Source organism: Ranitomeya variabilis, chromosome 1, assembly GCF_051348905.1.
Source record: "Ranitomeya variabilis isolate aRanVar5 chromosome 1, aRanVar5.hap1, whole genome shotgun sequence".
NCBI lineage: Eukaryota > Metazoa > Chordata > Amphibia > Anura > Dendrobatidae > Ranitomeya > Ranitomeya variabilis.
In genome coordinates, this window is record NC_135232.1 from 178,492,888 (window position 1) to 178,513,088 (window position 20,201).

The following is a 20,201-nucleotide window of genomic DNA, read 5'->3' on the forward strand; positions in this document are numbered from 1 at the left end:
GACTAGGAAGCATTCGACAACTTGTCCTGTAGTGATAAGCCCCTGCTGGTAAAACACTAATTGTATTGAAACAGCAAAACACAGCCTAGTAAGTGACACATACCTGGAATCAGGCTCTCTTCCCCTACATCATGGTGCTCTCAGAGTGCATAAAAAATCTGGTGGCCTAATACACAAGCCAAGTATCATTTAGAATATCGTATGATTGAGCAACTGTTTGCAATGTTTGACCAGTGAAAAGATATGAGTGAAATTGTTCGCTTGTAGTTTGTATTAAATAATATACCTATAGGAATGCATGCCTTAGTGGCACACTGATGTCATTCTAGAGAATTTGTCATTATTTCCAGACGTTGCGTTTTTTTTCCTCATACTAAATATAGGTGTTAAAATTTGAAGTCTTGATGGTAAAAGCTACCAAAAGATCTCCTGAACTGCAGGGTAAACCAGTAAATTGGTTGCCTGGAAAACAACACCGAACACACAGACATTGTCACCTATGAGCATGAATGATAAAAACAAAGCTTTCATTGTACAAGTTCATGTGAGAAAACTGAGCAGCATGGCAGGAAATGTGACTTCACGTGCTGGTGGCAAGCGGGAGCATGTGACGGTTTTTGAGGACGGTTATTTTAATCCTGATTTTTAACTCTGTAACAATCACCAGGCTTACTACAATCAGATCTTTCTTTTCCTGAAATGATTACCATAGCATGCCAAAACATTTAGACATTTCAGACCTAATTATTTGTTGCAGATGCACTAACTTTTAATTCCTTCTTATTTTTTTTTCTCCCATAGAAAACTCCCAAAGTGGATTTTCTGAAAAATTCTACTTAGTGGTGATTGAATGCACAAAAAACAAACTTTCTGTGTTGCATATGTGGAAATTACACCTGAAATCTATCCCCGTTTTTCTAGGTATGTTACTTTTCTGTACTGCACTTTTTTAGCTCAAACGTAAAAGAGCATTGTTAATATCTGTTACATAAATCCACAAGAAGCCAATCCTCTAGTAACATTATGCTTCTCACAAAATAGGTGTGTTGTTTTATTGACCACTTTTAAGGATTATTAGTAAAGAAAAGTGCATCAGAAGCAGGATGAGGAGTGAAAATAAATCCGTGTCCCCATTTATAAAGTATGATATCATTAGTCAATTAAGTGAAAAATGTTACTTTAATTAGCATTTGATGGTTTTAAATCCTGCTATTAAAAATGTAACAAAAAGTCCAATTCTGAGTTAGTAAAGAATGTGCCAAACAACCCAGCTCCCATATACGTACTGTACATTAGATAGCTGTCAGCCAAGGAGGATCTCCTCAAGGGTAGCCTCGTCCGAGCTCGCCTGTGCTCTATGAAAAAAACACTGCCCAACTCCTCTGACATCTGCTTGTCTGCAGGGAGGACAAAAGGACTTGCTGCTGAAATTCAGCCGAAATCTGCAAGTTTGACTGACTTTAGTCTAGTGTGTTGGGACCTTTTATCTTATGGTTTGTCATTCATTTAATTCCGGCACCTTAGCATTCCCAAAAATAACTATAATATGTATTTCTTAATTGATTAGTATACACATATTTCTAGTTTTGGTATTGCTGACCTGTTGGTGTAATTGCTTTACTATTCATTCTTTTATTTTACAGAGGAAAAATCTGTCTGTGAAAATAGTCCGCCAAGAGAGGAGTCTTATAGTTCTGCTTCTGGAGAAAAGGTTCAGTCTCCACTTACTCAAAGATACCAGACCTGCAAGGCAAATTTACAGAGTACCAGCAAAATGTCCCTTTCGTCCGAGCTTGTGTATAGCCAAGAAATACCTTTGCCTGATGGCGTGGAAATAATTAGTGTTAAACCATCTGCAGGTAATAACATGGTTATTTTTTTATTAATTAAAAAAAGAGGACAATTGAGGGTGTGCCATAGATCAATCCTGTGTTGGGACAGATACTACTGTCTTCCAGTCGTACCATTTCCACATCAAATCAATAGGGGTCCAGCACCCTGCATCCTTTCTGATTAGCTGTTTTTTAGCGCTGGCTTAGAATCGGATCGGATCTGCAGTACCTGGCAGTGGCCACTACACAGATGATGGCGCTATGCTGTTTAGCTCCGCACCTGTTTACATCTGTCGGCTGCCTCTGCTGAGAACAGCTTATCGGTAGGCAATAAAGTATTAGGATGGTGCAGACGCTGGGTGCCCAGTGGGTAATGCGCACTGTGGCTGTTTATAAGGACTGTTAAGTTTAATCTTGTCTAATGAGAAGCAGTACCTAGACTTACACTGAAGCAAGCTGACGATCATCCCTTTGTTGATCACTTTGTTTTTCTTCCCGTGGAGAGGGAAAAGAGCACTTGTTCTCCTTACCCTAGAAATCAGTGGTCTGATTAACATTTACTGCTTGTCGCTCTGTAGAATAAAGGACCTAGCTCCATAGACATTTATTAACCATGATTATTTTCTTCATTCCATTGTAGGGCACCTGAGTTCTTCTTCAATATACCCCGTTTGTAACGCTCCTTACCTTTTAGCCACTTCTTGCTCGGATGGCAAAGTGAGATTCTGGAGGTGCACGGTGGATTCAGACCTCTCACTCTCTCCATCTGATGTGGAGAACGGCATTGTGTACACATGGGATGAATGGCCCCTGCTGAATGAGGATGGCTTACAAGTCAGCACAGTGAGTGTACCCGGCAGGCCCATAGAGGTGAGCTGTGCGCACACAAACTGCTTGGCCGTAGCATTCAAGCAGACACCAAATAAACCCAGCAACTCCGCTAATGAGTTTTTGATGCATGTGAGCATCTTTGAATGTGAATCCACAGGTGGCTCTTGTTGGATCCTGGAACAGACTATTCATTTGGATGAGCTAAGTACAATGCTAGAGACTGGAATCAGTATCGACAATAATCTTGTAGCTTACAATAAGCAAGATGTGTTTTTCTCTTCCAACAAGCATCTTAAACCCAGCACCAAACACTTGGTTCATTTAGACTGGATGTCCCGGGAGGATGGCTCACACATTCTAACCATCGGCATTGGTTGCAAACTACTTATGTACGGCCAGGTTGCCAGAAAACTACCAGAACACCCTAGTAAGGAAGACTTTGCATTGCAGCTCTGGAATACAGCCAAAAACACGTCTCAGCCTAGGTTTGTGCTATTGAGATGCGTTGACTTGGTGTCTTCTGTGGAGGGCTCCCTTCCTTTGCCCGTGTCCTTGTCTTGGGTTCGGGATGGCATACTTGTTGTGGGGATGGATTGTGAAATGCATGTCTATTCCCAGTGGCAGCCTTTCTCTAAGCAGGATTCATCCAGCACAGATTCTTATAACGGAAGCACCCCATCTATCACTAATTTGGTCAAACAAAGCCAGTCTGTTGCATCTGGTCTCTATCCACCAAAGAAAGCCATGACAAGATCCATGACTAGCTTAGCACAAAAACTTATGGGAAAGAGAACTGCGTACGATCTCCCTGTAGAGATGGAAGACTCTGGACTCTTTGAAGCTGCTCATGCTCTATTTCCCATTTTACCTCAGTACCATCCATTGCAATTATTAGAATTAATGGATCTGGGAAAAGTGCGCAGAGCGAAAGCTATCCTATCTCACCTGGTAAAGTGCATTGCTGGGGAAGTGGTCTCTATTAACGACAATGAACCCAACCCGGAGCGCAGGCTCCGATCACTCTCAATCAGCGCCAGTGGAAGCACTTCTCGAGATCCTAAAACGTTCAGTAAGCCAGAGACTGCAGATTACACAGAAATTGACTCTGTGCCTCCCCTACCATTGTATGCACTTCTGGCTGCTGATGAAGATTCCTCTTTCACATCCACAGTAGAAAAATCCAGCAACCACAACAACTCTAACAAGCAAACGGATAGCAATGCAAATGGCGAAAACTACGATGAACTCTTCCAGGCACCGACTCTGAGTGCTGATGAGCTTACAAACCTGGACTCCGATGAAGAAAGCACTAAGCCGCAAATCATCGACCTGTCTCAGTACAGCCCCACGTACTTTGGCCCAGAACATTCTACCGTTCTCTCTAGACACTTGCTCCACTCCAGCTTACCTGGCCTGACTCGCATCGAGCAGATGTCTCTGATGGCCCTGGCAGATACCATTGCCACGACAAGTACAGATATCGGAGAGAGCCGAGACCGGAGTCAAGGTAATACACATATGCTTTAACCTTTCTAAGGTGTCTGCTCATCAGTTTCTTGTTGCTGCTTGTTTTTTTTTCCTCGGGGGACGTGTGGGGGGTTGACACCATGCTACTGTAGTGATTTATTAGACTGAGAATTATTTTTTTTATTCCTTAAAATACGGCACAGTTTTAGACAAATTATCTCTGTACAAGTATTTATAAGAAGAAATCACCACATTGTCCTCTGTACTTTATAATGCATAAAATATAACCTTTATTACTACTAATAGTAAAATGTGACATGGACCACAGATGAAAAAAGAACCACCATCACCCTTTAAAATTAGAAACCAGGGATGTGCCTGATCCTATATGGTTGCTATACTTTTCCTGCCGTGCTGCGGAGGTTGGCACCCTAAGACCTGCGCATCAGCGCCCATGCTCGTCATTGGCTGTCCCTTCTAACCCTATTTTGCCCTATTGGGATTAGAGGGAAAGGAAAAAACAAGACTATATGTGAGTGGGATATAATCTCTGGTCTGTAGGGCAAAGAATAACTATAATGCAATAACAGGATTGCTTCTATGGCTGTCAGCCCAAACATTGACATGCACATGTGCTTAGGATATATTAGAAGGTATGAGAAATGGGAAGGTGCAAAATTACCCTACAAATGAGCTACCTACCAGCACGGGTTGGCGCCCTATAGACCTGCGCAAAATGGTTCCCCCGCTCCCGACGACAGTCCTTTGTGTCTCTATTGATGCTATACCTTATAAAAAAAAATTGTTATATCAGGTGTCAACAAAGAAGGGGGGCGGGAGAGGGGAAAAATTGCAACCTTATTGATGTATCATGATCAGCAGTATTATATATGATATTAAGTATACTTTGCAGATAGATGGTAAAGATAGTTTGCAGTTACTCTTATTGTTCCGAAAATACTAATATATATTGACCAAACCCCGGAGTTGCCAGGTTACTCAGGGGTTTTGGAAAAAACTTTTTTAGTTATAAAAAGGTTAAACACTCTCAGAACACTCCACACATTTCCCCTGTAGGAAAAACCACAAAAGGAGGAAAAATCCTCCACTATTCTAGAAAAAAACACCAGAAAAACAGGCAAAGGTGCTTACCTTACATTTCCCCTATATCAGCTTCATCAGGAGGATATATGAAGAGTGGCACTAATAGCAAGAAAAAATACTTGGCTCATGAAAATTCTGCTGTTGATTAGCCCATCATAACACCAATGATATATTCAACCACGAGGATCGATCCCTCCTGATGCTGTGCTGGATGATGCAATGCATGCCCTCCATTATAACATGCCTCCATTACTAACACGCTGCACCTGAGTTGCACCACCATGGCGCATGTGCAGTGTCCAAGTCACTGGTGTAAATAAGCATCCAGTCAAACTATGCTTTGCACACAAATGGAGGAAGAAAATACATGTACCAGATATGACAAACGCGTGTCGGAGGTTGTGTTCTAGATGCTGGACGTGTCTGCCTCTGCCGGATGTAGTAAGCAGCAGAGACTGCGTGCCAGAGGCCATGTTCCAAATACCGGATCAGCTGCGACCGCCAGAGGTGACAAAGATACGCATCCGAAGCCGCGCTCCAGGGGCATGTCAACAAAAAATGTTTATGCTGGTCGGTATTAAATAAATAACCCAGTGGGAATAAAAGGATTAACCATGTGTTTCAAAAAGCCACCTCCGGAGCTGCAGCCTAAATTCAGTATGCTGCAGTTATTGAGGCACTGGCAAAACTTATGTTAAATCTCACACATTAGTAAAAAATGAGAGAAAGAAGAATGTATCATGTTTAATTAAATAAATGTCAATCCATACATATAAATAGGGCAAACATTATGTTATTAAAATGTGTAAGCACTATCGCACAATGGGGAAAGGTCAAGAGTAACCCATTAGGGTCAGTTTTCTAAGATAACAGGTTTTCTTCAAAAAAAAGCCTAGAAGTTAGCAAATAGTGACTGGGCAGAGAAAGGTGCAAAAAGGGAGCTAAATGTAGCATCTAAATCTGCTCATTCAGCCCTTAAGGGTGTACAGAATCAAATCTGTGAATCCATTTTAATTCCTTCTGAAGAATGTTGCAATCCCAGTTCCCTCCACTTCAGTGATACAAAAAGAAAATGAGTTGAGGTCACCATGATGTTTTTCTCTTAGGCTACTTTCACACTAGCGTCGTGCACTGCACGTCGCTATGCGTCTTTTTGTAGAAAAAACGCATCCTGCAAAAGTGCTTGCAGGATGCGTTTTTTCTCCATTGACTTGCATTAGCGACACAGTGTGACGCATTGCCACACGTCGCAACCGTCGTGCGACGTTTGCGTCGGACCGTCTCCACCAAAAAACGTTGCTTGTAACGTTTTTTGGTGCGTCGTTCCCGTCTCTTCCGACCACGCATGCGCGGCCGGAACTCCGCCCCCGCACCTCACAATGGGGCAGCGGATGTGTTGAAAAACAGCATCCGCTGCTCCCGTTGTGCGGCGCATTCACTGCTAGCGTCGGTACGACGCAATTCGTCGTACGACGCTAGTGTGAAAGTAGCCTTACATGTCTAGAACTGGGTGTATCCCTTGCATGTTTAATGTCCCCTATGTGGTTCCCTATTCTTCTTCTCAACTCTTTTAGTTTTGCTAATATAATTATTAATTATTGATTAGGTAGATAACACTCTTTGTTTTACAGTTGGCAGTGTGTCTAGAATGGTAGCTTTTGCCAGTGCTTGCACGCTCGAAGGTTGCTCTCACTTCAGCATACTTACAGAAAGTACACCCACCATAACGAAAAGTACCATTACTTCTATCCAACCAACGCCACCTTTTTTGGCAGAATATAGGTGCTATGCACCAGTTGCTCTCCATTGGATCTACCCTTCCTATCAATGTTATAGATAGGAGCATATGTGCTTCACAGTCAGACCTGTGTGAGTGCGGGAAGCGTCTGTCTGCAGTCGCGATCGGACAGGTGTGTGAAGCAGAATGATCTCACCCAGACCTGTGAGCGCAGGGGGGTGAATCACTGACATGTTCATGCGTCTCACCAATGTGCGTGCTGTCAGACCTATGTGAGGGCAGCGCAGCGAGCATACGTTGTACACACTGAGGGTGGGGAGTTGTGGGGAACTCTTATGATGCTCGGCCAGCTGATCGCCCACTGGGAGGACGGGTAATGCTTGCAGATGGAATAATGCCAGGGGCCATACTTCAGAAGATGAAACCTTGTTATTTTTTGAGTGGAGCATAATTTTTAATAACTGTAAATTAAAAAACCACGTATTTCCACCGTTTCTGCTTAGTTATATGCTCTTAAGGTGGGACAACCCCCTGTAAGTGCCCTGGTTGTGACAGATCACTTCCTGAGCCTTCCTCCCATGGTTGTTTCACCAGCCAGCACCGGCCTCTTTCACTTGTCTGATCGCTTACTGCCAGTGTGACGCCAGGCAAGGACCTATAAATCAGGGTAAAGAGGCTGGAGCTGAGCAGGGAAGCAAAATCAAAAGGCAGTGTCTCTTCAGTGCTCTGTCACGTCTAGACATAGCCCTTAATATCTCATTTGCATATGAACTAAAATGCTAATCATTCAGGAAATGCAGCAACAGATATGATATAAAGATGGTGTTTGTGGATTTACAGTTCACTCTTATTGCAGCAGAAAAAAAGCGGTTTAAGGGTAAATTCACACAGGGCATTTTTTTTGCTGCTTTTTTATGCTAATTTTCAGCTGCTTTTTAGAGTACCAGTAAAAGCCTATGAGATTTCAGAAAGCACACATTGGATTTTTGTGTAATCAGTATTTTGTGCTTTGCGGCGTTTTTTTTTTTTTTTTAACATAGGGCATGTCACTTCTTTCAGCGATTTTTCATCTTTTTCCAGCCATTGACTTGAATGGGTGGTGAAAATACGCTGCAAATACGCAGGTTGGCTTTTCTTGCAGCGTATTTGCAGCAGAAAAGTCAAGGACAGCCGGATGTGACCAAAAGCGCTACCTCTTGAAGCTCATCAAGAGAATGCCAAGAGTGTGCAAAGCAGTCATCAAAGCAAAAGGTGGCTACTTTGAAGAACCTAGAATATAAGACATATTTTCAGTTGTTTCACACTTTTTTGTTAAGTAAAATGAGAAGGTGTGTCCAAACTTTTGCTCTGTGCTGTACATAATGGATGATCAATATGGATCTGGTCAACTTTCATCTAGCGGTATCTATAATCTAATAGTAACTTTACAAAACAAACTTCTCAGTTTTCTTATATAAATTGCTTTTTAATCACTTATTTCTGGGATCAATATTAGATAATAAAATGTTTAATTATTCTCAAGCCAGTGCGTCCAGTGTAACCTTATGAATTGATAAACTCTTCCTGACAGGAGGTGAGACCCTTGATGAATGTGGCCTGAAGTTTTTCCTGGCGGTTCGTCTTCATACATTTCTCACGACTTCCCTTCCTCCGGCTTACAGAGCTCAGCTTTCTCATCAAGGTATCTCTGCTGTGTAGTGCAGCTTCTCCATAAGTGCAGGCGTGTAAAAGGAAAATCGCTGGGAGTCCGTCACTCTGACCATGGACAGTGTTTTGAGTTGAATCATTCACCATTTTATGTGCTTATACTTTTATTCTCTGTGGGGTGGGGGGGGGGGGTGTTACGGCTTATAAACCATTCATTGCATTGAAAGCAGAAAAATGGAAACGCTTGACACTAAGGGATTTTTCGCAATAAAGAAAACATAAAAAACGCATACATATGCATTCTATGATTTAGAATGCATTCCGCAATTTTTGTGCACATGATGCGTTTTTTTTCCGCTTAAAAAAACACATTGCGGTAGAAAAAGCAGCATGTTCATAAATTTTGCGGATTTTTCACGTTTTTTCCCGCTATTTAATGCATTGGGAATGCTCCGGTAAAAAACGCGAAAAAAACTCATGCGGATTTCTGGCAGAAATGTCTGGTTTTTGTCAGGAAATTTCTGCAAGAAATCCTGAACGTGTGCACATACCCTAAAGCCATTTTCTGTGACAGAGCAGGATGCCGGTTAGGGGTCAGTGGGGTGATTACAGCGCTCTCCCTGTGTGGAGCAATGACTGCTCGCCTCTAGCGGCTCCGTCCCAATGACTGAAGCGAGTGGCTGCTGAGGGAATAGAACTTCATTTTCTCCCTGCAGCCGACCATCCAGTTAGACAGCTGCATATGTTTGGGACAGTATTTTCTCTAGATTACCACCATGGCAGTAGGACGAGGTAAATACTGCTTTTTCATGACCAGTTCTTTTAACTATACTGGTTTCTCTAGGGTACATTTTTTCAGTACATGTGTACACTGATGTAATTTCTAACTATTTTCATCCGTTCTAGGCTTGTCCACAGGAGATTTTGCTTGGGCTTTTCATTCTGTGGCAGAGGAAGAGCTCCTTGCCACTCTCCCAGCAATGCAGAAAGGTGACCCTACCTGGGCTGAGCTCAGAGCAATGGGGGTAGGCTGGTGGGTCCGAAACACAAACAGTTTACGGAGATGCATTGAAAAGGTATGCTGGAAATACTGCAATTTTTTTTAAGCATATTGATAATTATTGTGATGCGAATTTAACCCCTTAATGACAGCTGATAAGAGAATAGCATCCCCATACAGGTGACAATCCAGCAGCTGTCGGCTGTACACTATAGCTGACAATTTGCTGCATCAGCCACAATCAGTGTTTGCACCGTCCATATCTGTTTAATCCCGAAGATCCTGCTGTCAATAATGACTTATCATATAAATGTTTAAAAAGAGTGTGGCTTCTCCCTCTTTATCCCCATCGGCACCCTGAGATCCTGATTGTGTGGTCCTGATGTATGTCATGGCAATTCACAAGCAAATAGCGGCCTTAGGGTACCGTCACACAGTACCATTTTCATCGCTACGACGGCACGATCCGTGACGTCGTAGCGTCGTACGATTATCGCTCCAGCGTCGTAGACTGCGGTCACACTTTGCAATCACGGCGCTGGAGCGATGCCGAAGTCCCCGGGTAACCAGGGTAAACATCGGGTAACTAAGCGCAGGGCCGCGCTTAGTTACCCGATGTTTACCCTGGTTACCAGCGTAAACGTAAAAAAACCAAACAGTACATACTTACATTCCGGTGTCTGTCCCCCGGCGTTCTGCTTCTCTCCACTGTGTAAGCGCCATAGCCGGAAAGCACAGCGGTGACGTCACCGCCGTGCTCGCTTTCCGGCTGGCAGGCGCTCACAGTGCAGAGAAGCTGAGACGCCGGAGGACAGACACCGGAATGTAAGTATGTACTGTTTGGTTTTTTTTTACTTTTACGCTGGTAACCACGGTAAACATCGGGTTACTAAGCGCGGCCCTGCGCTTAGTTACCCGATGTTTACCCTGGTTACAAGCGAACACATCGCTGGATCGCTGTCACACACAACGATCCAGCGATGTCAGCGGGTGATCAAGCGACGAAAGAAAGTTCCATAAGATCTGCTACGACGTACGATTCTCAGCAGGATCCCTGATCGCTGCTGCGTGTCAGACACTGCGATATCGTAACGATATCGCTAGAACGTCACGAATCGTACCGTCGTAGCGATCAAAATTGCACCGTGTGACGGTACCCTTAGAGTCTGCCGGCTTCACTGACCTGTAAAAAAGTCAGCGACGTTTAGGTGGTAAAAATCAACTTTTTAATTCCTGTCATGCCGCTTTGTATTAATTCCTGAAAAGCATTTGAAGGGTTAATAAACTACTTGACAGCAGTTTTCAGTATGTCAGGAGGTGCTGTTTTTAATATGATATCAGTTTTGGGGGTTTCCAATATATAGAACCCCTAAAGTCACTTCAAACCTGGATAGGCCCCCCCAAAAAAAACTATTTTGTAAGTTTCCTTGAAAAAATGAAAAATTGCTGCTACATTTGTAAACCTTTTAAAATGCTAACAAAATAAAATAACATTTTACAAATGGTGCTGACGTAAAGCAGACATGAGGGAAACATTATTTATTAATGCTTTGCTATGGTATGACTATCTGAATTAAAGGGATAATCATTAACAGTTTGAAAATTGCTAATTTTTTTACATTTTTTGTCAAATTTCTGATTTTTTTTTTAAATAAACATAAAACAAATCAACCTAAATTTACCATTATCATAAAGTATAATGTGTCATGAAAAAACGATATCAAAATCATTGGGATTTGTCGGTGTTCCAGAGTTATTACCACATAGAGACTCTGGTCAGATTTTTAAAATTTGGCTCTGTCACTGAGAGGAAGCAAAGTCTCCTATTAATCACCCCTTTTACCCCCTTTTGTACTACACCACTTAACAAATAACTAGATGTTTGCAAATCTGTACATCAATTCTGATTCCTGACCATCTTCATCCCTGGTGTCTGAGATCAGAAGTGCTAGAGGTGTAAATCCTCGGCCAGCAGATCTCCAGGAGTGCGTCCAGCCCTGTCAGCTATCAGGTAGCAAATATTAAAGAGTCCTGCGGAAGCTCGAATTCTTGCTTCGGGTGATTGGTTACTTTATAGTAAGAGGTGGGAGATGGAAGACGTGTAGTGATTTAGGCAGACTCCTCACTGATCCCTGCATTGCCGGCTGTATCACTAGGAGATTTGGTAGTGGGCTGCGTTCCCCAAATCGTATGTATGCATTACACTTGACCACACTGGATTACTGACTCTGGGGGGAATCTGTAAGTAATTCTCCCAGCTAAAAGATGGAAAAGCTCTACTTTACTGTGCGTAAGTGCGGTTATTATCGTCCTGGACTGATTCTATCCCTCAGATGCTTTGTATGGCAAAGAAAATATTTACTAAACTTGAAAAAATTACCAATGAATTCAAAATATCCAACTCGCAAGGTAAAATTGTTAAAGTATTAAAACATAACTTTTAATTTAGACAATAAAATCCATTGACCCAAAAATATCCCACCAGAAACACTTAGACAATTATTCAACACCGTGTGGTTTATACATCAAAAAGCATCTATTCAAAGAATACTACAAGTAACTGATAAGGCTCTCTTTCACAACACTATGAGCAGCCTCAAGGGTTAAATCACACAAGAAAAAACCAACACTACCAAAGGCTTATTGTATCAACCTCCACATAACCAATGCTTGGGGTGCTCCAATATATACAACTCTCCTTGCCCTGGTAGTTGAATAAAAGGAACAATCTCACCCGTTCCTATTGCTTCTTTTGTTGAAAGGTTTCCACCGTTAGAGGGTATCCATATTTACAGAAGGGGGAGCTTCAAGTGCGCCAACCATCATCCTGCTTCCGGATCCCTTCAGAGGTTAAACCTTATTCATCCCCGAAATTATATCTCCGAACACGTTTCTCTTTGGCATGATCATCAGGGGAGAAGCCATTCACCATACGACAGGGAAAAACATATTGCATAGAGGAAAATATTTGCTATAGTTTGAATGTGCAAGAGGATATTGATATCATCCCGGTTTTCTGATATCTGGTGATTAATATAAATGAATGACAGCTAAACTTATAGACCTGTTTATCTTGCTGTTATACTATGTTATATTTATGCTATGCTGTTTATTTCCATTTCTAATTGTCAGATTGCTAAGGCAGCTTTCCAGAGAAACAACGATCCCTTAGATGCTGCAATATTCTACCTTGCCATGAAGAAGAAAGCTGTTATATGGGGGCTATATAGGTGAGCTGCATTTTATTTCTTTTGTAAAGCTTATTTGTAACTTTTAGTAGAGACATGTCTGAATGTTTTAGTTGGTGAGATTTTGCTTTTCAACTGGACCTGTCCGTATGTGTGAGAATGGAGGGCATTGAGAATGAGCTATAAGTTCTGCTACTGTGTAAGGAAATGTTATAGCCGACCGTGAGATGCAGACTGCTGTACAAGGGCAATACTTCAATATTTTTTCTTTCTTGGTTTCTTATGTTAGGTCTCAGAAAGATGCAAGAATGACTAAGTTTTTTGGAAACAACTTCAGTGAAGAGAGGTGGAGGAAGGCTGCTCTGAAGAATGCTTTCTCTCTCCTCGGCAAACAGCGCTTTGAGCACTCTGCTGCTTTCTTCCTTCTTGCTGGATCTCTGAAGGATGCTGTGGAGGTTGGAAGGAATTAGACTTATCATTAGGAATTCCTCATGTACTGTCTATTCCATAATCTTTTAATAATATCATAAAAAGTTAGTTACATAAAAAGGGTATGCTGTCATTGTCCAGTAGAACGGCTGCTTGTATTCCATGAATTGGTTAGAAGTTTGTAATGCTTTACTATATTTTTTCTCCAGGTTTGTCTTGAAAAGTTACATGACATCCAGCTCGCTCTTGTTATATCGAGACTTTATGAATCTGACTTTGAAAAATCTTCAACTTATAAATCAATCTTGCAAAAGAGAGTACTCGGCATTGAGTCATCTGGCCGAGAGCCCACTCTGTCGTCAATGCATCCTGACCCCTTTGTGCGCAGCATGGCTTACTGGATTTTGGAGAATTACAAAAAATCATTAGAAACCCTGTTGAAACATTTGTTTAGAGATGAAGAAGGTAAATATTTTTTTAAAGGAAATCTGTCAGCTTTTTTACCCACCCACCCCTCCACGCAGCAAAGTACGTGTGTGGGTTGTAAGAACACAAGTGAGTCCATGCATTTAGTAGATAAAAATGCTGTTCTGTGGAAGATGAATGCACTTTACAAGTGATATGCCATTGAGGCTGGAAGTGCTTTGGTCAGGACAGAGCACTGCCTCGGCTACCATCTCCATTCTTTACCTACTCCTGCCCACCACTAGGTAATCTATGTGCTGCTTACAGTCAGCCACCTCGTAGGGGTGGGGGAAATGGAGCTAAGTCAGTGAAGTGCTTTGTCCATCCCCGAGCACTTCCAGATTTGTTTGCATATCACTTCAAAAGTGAATGTCCCTGCAGCAGAGCAGCGTTTCTGCTTCATAAAGGTATGGATTCACTCGTGTTTTTACTACCTATACACACCTCTGTTTGGGGGGCTGGGGTTCGAAAAAGCTGCCAGATTCTTTTCAAAGGGATATTCTCATCTTGTACACTTATGGCTATACCGTGTATAGTAAATGTAGGTCTCACCAATGGGACTCGCATCTATCTTGAGAACAACGCCACGTGGTATGCTGATATCAGTGGAGAGGTCATCGTGGGAGTTTCAGCTCCTCTCCACTGACCGCAGGGTGCGTTAGGGTCCCATTCTCCGGATAGATGGTAATGTTTTTAGGTTTCTAGATCTCAAAGTGTCTTTTATAGTTCAGCCTTGGCAAAGAAAAATGGCTACCTGCAGAAAAGATTCACTGATCGTAAATTACAGGTGAAAATTGAAGGAGGAGGATTGAGAAGGTAAAATGTAAGGTTTAAATGGATATTCCAATCTCCAAGGTCCGATCTCCAATATGTAGTAGGTGTAATACTAATATTTTCAAATGCCTCCAATTAGAAATGTTTAGTTTTTCTAATTCGCTAAGTCTTTCCTCATGTGCAGGCTTTAGTAGGACCTTAGGTGTCCATGGTTACGGCCACTGATAAAGTGACAGTTAGCTAGCTAGTTGCTAATGGTTGTAACCATGGATACATAAGGTCTTGCTATTCCCTGCACATGAGGAAAGAACCCTAGCAAATCAGAAAAACTATACATTTTTAATTGTAGGTATTTGCTAATATAATTTTTATTACACCTACTACATATTGGGATAGGATCTTTGATGTGGGAATAACCCTTTAAGGCAGATTAGTATTCCGTCAGAGCTCCATTATTTGAGTGTAAAGTGTCACATGGAAATGTGAGAAATAGTGGCCTAATTTCACTGCCTGGGATGCTGATGAGGATGATTGATGATCTTCTTGTAAATGGCCTTTTAGCTGTAGCAATGTGCAGACAGGAATATGCAGGACGGCGAGGAGTTGTCCGTTCTCTGCAAACCTGAGCTGCTTTCATTTGCTGACTTGTTTTGTGTCAACCTGGTCCTGCCGTGCTGTCACAGACTTAATGTTTTGTAAATTACCGTCTGTGTTTTTGCCAAGGCGTCCATAGGACAGAGAGTCATGAATCTGGCATTTCCCTCAGTCCTCATGTTACTGTATTAGGGAATTATTCTAGGTGACGCAAATGATAGAAAGTGATCTTTACCAAAGATTTATCCTATGAAACCTGACTTTGCTTCCTTAGTAGTCTTGTTTTTCAAGCCATTTTTTATTCTTACCTGTTATTTTTTGCTATTACGTTGCAGATGACTCTTGGAGCCTCTCATCAAGCTGCGAACCATCAGTTTTCAATTTCTACAACTTCTTAAGAACTCACCCCATGTTGTTAAGGCGACATTTTGGATCTTCAGAGGCGTCCTCTACCAAAATGCGTCTCTCTGTTGAAAATGGCTTGACTGACAAAATTAACTTGGGGGAAAGAAGACTTTTCTTCACTACTGCACATGCTCACTTAAAAGCCGGCTGTCCAATGTTGGCCCTCGAAGTGTTATCGAAAATGCCCAAGGTAGTAAAGAGATCAAAGCCATTGGTTCGAACTTCAAGTTTAGCAGATACAAGCAAGTTGTCTACACCATTGTCTCCTTTACTTGGTGAGAAGAAAGACTCGGCTTGTGAATTTGACTGGTCAAACTCTTTGGTCAATGGAATATCTGATGGATCCTCGGAGAAGAGGCAGAATTCTGCCCTGTTATTTGACTGGAGTCAGCCATCCATGGTCATTGAAGATGAACCTTTGGAATTAAAGTGGGACAGTGAAACAGATGAGGAGTCCGAAGGCTCGGGCTTGTCAATGAAAGAATTAAAGCCTTCACCAAGTACAGAAAGTGACAAACCTGAGGCAACCGCGACTAGTTACTCAGAATCTCTAAGCATTGATGAAAATGACGTCCTCAGTCACTCTGAAGATGTGATCGCTGCTCAGCTAAAGTTCAGAGCATGTCTGAAGATCCTTACTGGTGAGCTACGGACATTATCTACTGGTTATGAAGTGGATGGTGGCAAACTGCGATATCAGCTGTATAGTTGGTTGGAGAAAGCCGTGGTCGCTTTACAGAAGATATGTGACTACAGTGCCAATCTGGATGAGCTCAGTTCTGCCGGAGCTACTGATTGTTCTTATGAGGACAGTTCAGATAATTCTTGTGATCAAGTGGCGACGAAGCAAAGGAAAGAGCTTCTTCAGAGACGACAGTGGTTACTAAAATCCCAGTCCCTTCTGAGGATGTTTCTGAGCTTTTGTGTCCTGCACGGATCTCATGGTGGTGGGCTGGCCTCTGTACGAATGGAATTGATATTGCTTCTTCAGGAGTCTCAGCAGGTACTTTCTCTTGTTTCAGTCACTCAGGTGTTAATGTTGCTAACAAAGATGCAATGTATATTCTTAAACTGGAGTACAGTGCTAACAGGCTTACTGTTCATGTATCAGTGCTCTTGGGGCTGTGTACGTTCCTGCAGCCCCACTTAAAGCACATTTACCATGTCCAGCCACTTAATACTACTGACCCTGAGCATAGAGTGTGGCTGGTAGATGGGGAAACTGCCCGGAGGGGGCTGGCGGATAGCATATGTACCTAGAATTGTTCCAGTTTAACGCTTTTAAATCTTTTCTGTACATACAGTGTATGCATATGGATAACACACCGTATTATTACGGCACAAAGATGTTGTGGGCACAGGAACTAAGCCACTGTCATCAGCAGCAGTCCGCTGTAATATAGATGTAATTTCATAATGTCAGCAAGTCATTTATACAGCAGGCATAGCCCAAAACCCAATGGTGGAATTACTTAGTGCCTCCACACAAAAGAACATGCAAAACCTCGCTATAAATTTACATCATGTGCCTCAAAAAGGTGCCATTTATGGATAGTTCATTATGCAAAAATATGGCAACTTGTAAAGGAGAAAAAATAGTGAAATATGTTTTGCTTTGTTTTTAAAGTAACATTTTATAAATCCTTTTTCTCTATCGCCTCTCATTGGGGGACACAGGAACCATTGGTGTATGCTGCTGCCACTAGGAGGCTGACACTATGCAAATAAAAAAGTTAGCTCCTCCTCTGCAGTGTACACCCTACCGACAGGAAGTAGGATATTCAGTTTAGCTTAGTGTCAGTAGGAGGTGGACACGGGTCTTTCACTAGACCCTTATCTACCTCAATGTGCGTCGTTTCCTTTCAGGTTTCCGGAGGGATACAGGGTGAACAGTCACACCTGTAGTCCCACAATGCGGACTATGAGTACGGTGTGTACTGCGACCCCGTATCCTCATAGATCCCTCTCCAGGACCAAGAGCCTAGCACACAAGCGTGCTCAGAAGTCCGGTCCTGGCTCCGTCCCCCATCTACTCGCCCACCAGAGCCTGTCGGTTGGAGGAGACGAGGACGTCCATTACAGCTCCGTGGACGTCTCATTCCCCTCAGGTTAGTAGCGGACGACGTGGGATGTTTAGGTGAGTATTTTCCCTATATCCTCTAGATCTTTCCCTGCCACCCTCACACTGTGGGGGAGTAGAAGTTCCTAAAGGCGCGCTGCACGACCCTCTATGGCGGCGCTGATCTTATTTTAATAGGGATCCCAGGGGCCCCTAGACGAGCTTATCTCGCACGGTGGAGGCCGCCGCGCTTCCCCCTTAGCTATCCCCCTCATCCCTGCGGCCGCTCTGTTCGGCGGCCGCAATGTCACCTCTTACAGGGGCACCGCTTCCCACTGCGGCTGCAATGCATCCTGTGCCTGCGCGGCGGCCTTGCCAGGCTGCCGCGCTACGTACGTTCCACGGGCTTCGGCGCTGTGAGGCGACGTCTCCTCTATCCGGCTGCGCCGACCTCTAATTTAGGCCCCGCCTTCAGCTGGGGCCTACTTCGGCACCGCGACCCTGGCAATTTCACTCCCTCTGACCGCGCTGCTCTGCGGCGCACTGCTCCGGGGCCGCGGTCTCTTTTCCGGCGGTGCCGGCCTCTAATTTAGGTCCCGGCTTCTGCCGGGGCCTACTTCCGGTACTCCTCCACTTCCGTTTTTTGGGGCGGGCTTTCTCCCGTCCGACAGTCTCTTTACTCCCCGCCCACCGGCGCCATCTTGGTGCTCCCGGGCCCATGACTTCTACGCCGCTGATTGGCGCCACATCGCAGCAGGGCGCACGTTCCAGCGCCTTTTCAGCGGTCATCATCGGCGGTTCATCCAGACTGCAGCCGGATCCCTTTTTTCCCATGACAGCACATGCTTTCTCCGGCGGGGTCCCCTGCATCCTCCCTAGGTTGCCGTCTCATCTCTGGTGCCCTGGACCTGTGCCATGATGCAGGTCGCAGCTACAGCCGGGAGCAGTCTACAGGACTCTACTATTGCTGTGAGTAACTCTGTTATGCAGTCTATTACTCCTCTCTCCTGTTCCCCTAACCTTCGGGCATCATTTAGTGGGTCTGCTCCCAGGCCTAATACTATAAGGAGAGCGTTCCCGTCCTCCTGCTTCCTCTTGTCAGCTGCAGCAACTCCCTGTCCAGGAGTCCCTACCCCGGGTGAGACCGAGACCTATGACTATCCCTGGATGGGCTTTCCTCTGTCTCAGTCTGGGGCGGACCTCACCAGGATGTCACGTCCTTGGTGTCCGTGCCTGACCGCAATTGCTAGTGGGTCACAGGATTCTCCGTCCAGCCTTGTTCAACTCAGGCCACAAGAGCAGGGATACAGGGTGAACAGTCACACCTGTAATCCCACATTATGGACTATGAGTACGGCGTGTACTGCCACCCCGTATCCTCATAGATCCGACAGCAGGACCATGATCCTAGCACACAAGCATGCTTAGAGGTTTGGTCCCAGCTCCATTCCCCACCCACTCGCCCTCCAGAGCCTGTCGGTTTGAGGAGACCTGGACGTCCACCATCAGCCCCATGGACGTCTGACACCTTTCTTTCCCGCTCCATCTTTTTTTTTAAATTCGTTTATTGATTACAGCATGAACCATACATACATTTGCTTATATTCATTATTATCCATTAGATACATAGAATTACCACACATAGCCATGTCTGGAATATTGTAAAGGTTACAAGCAATGCATGTCAATCATTTGTTTATATCCTATTCAAACTTTAACTACATTAACTTCTAATAAAACCTCTAAAACTAACATGCTGCCGCTTAAAGGAGAGTTCTAGATAGATTCTACCCTGTGAGTAGACAATGTCCGCAATCTTACACCTTTTCCTTGTATATTTGTTAAGTTATTTAACCTAAACAGTATGACAGGAGGAGTTCCATCTTCCCCATATCTTCTCAAATTTAGCTGGATTACCTCTATTCTGGTACAGTGTCCGCTCATACGGAATAATGGAATTTACCAAGTCCACCCATGCTCTAAGAGTTGGACAAGAACCACCCATCCATCTCAGAGCCAACACCTTTCGTGCCAAAAACAGCGTCTCCCTCAGAAAAATTCCCGTATGATGATCCCAAGTCTCTACCTCCCATACTCCAAATAAGCACACCAGGGGTTCAAGTGGGACAGGGATCGACACCAGTGATGCCAATAATGTCGTTACCTCATTCCAATATTGGAAGACAATAGGACATTTCCATATCATGTGGATAAAATCTGCATTGCTAGAATGGCATCTCAAGCAGTCTGATGAGTGTAGACGACCCATTTTAAAAAGACGAATCGGGGTCAAATAGGATTGATATATGATATATAGTTGGGTCATCCTATTATTAACTGATGGGGAGACTTTAGTTGGGGATTCCAAGATTTCATCCCATTCCTCTCCCAGTGTGTCTGGGAGAAGCCGTTCCCACTTCCCCTTAATTGAATCTATGGTAGATCCCTCACCCATGAATAACAGATAGGTATACAAAGAGGAGATAAGTCCCTGGGGACCCTGCGAATTAAGGATACCTATTAACGGTAAGTCTGAGATAGCTCGACCCGTACCCACACTCCGCATATGTGACTGGAAGGCTGACCTTAGTTGCAAGTAACGGAAAAATTGAGATTTTGGTATGTTGTAGGTATTTTGTAACTGTTCGAAGGAAACAAAAATCCCCTG

General features: G+C 43.5%; 1 protein-coding gene across 2 annotated transcripts in view; it reads left to right on the plus strand.

Moving 5' to 3' along the window:
* DMXL1 (Dmx like 1) overlaps positions 1-20,201 on the plus strand; it is a 189,355-nt gene that overhangs the window by 117,032 nt on the left and 52,122 nt on the right. For both annotated transcript variants that reach the window (XM_077290843.1, XM_077290848.1), the window contains exons 16-24: positions 802-921; positions 1,644-1,859; positions 2,473-4,170; positions 8,543-8,653; positions 9,526-9,695; positions 12,752-12,849; positions 13,097-13,262; positions 13,446-13,701; positions 15,405-16,477. In XM_077290843.1, coding sequence (XP_077146958.1) covers positions 802-921; positions 1,644-1,859; positions 2,473-4,170; positions 8,543-8,653; positions 9,526-9,695; positions 12,752-12,849; positions 13,097-13,262; positions 13,446-13,701; positions 15,405-16,477 — 3,908 coding nt within the window. The remainder of the gene's footprint in view (positions 1-801; positions 922-1,643; positions 1,860-2,472; positions 4,171-8,542; positions 8,654-9,525; positions 9,696-12,751; positions 12,850-13,096; positions 13,263-13,445; positions 13,702-15,404; positions 16,478-20,201) is intronic.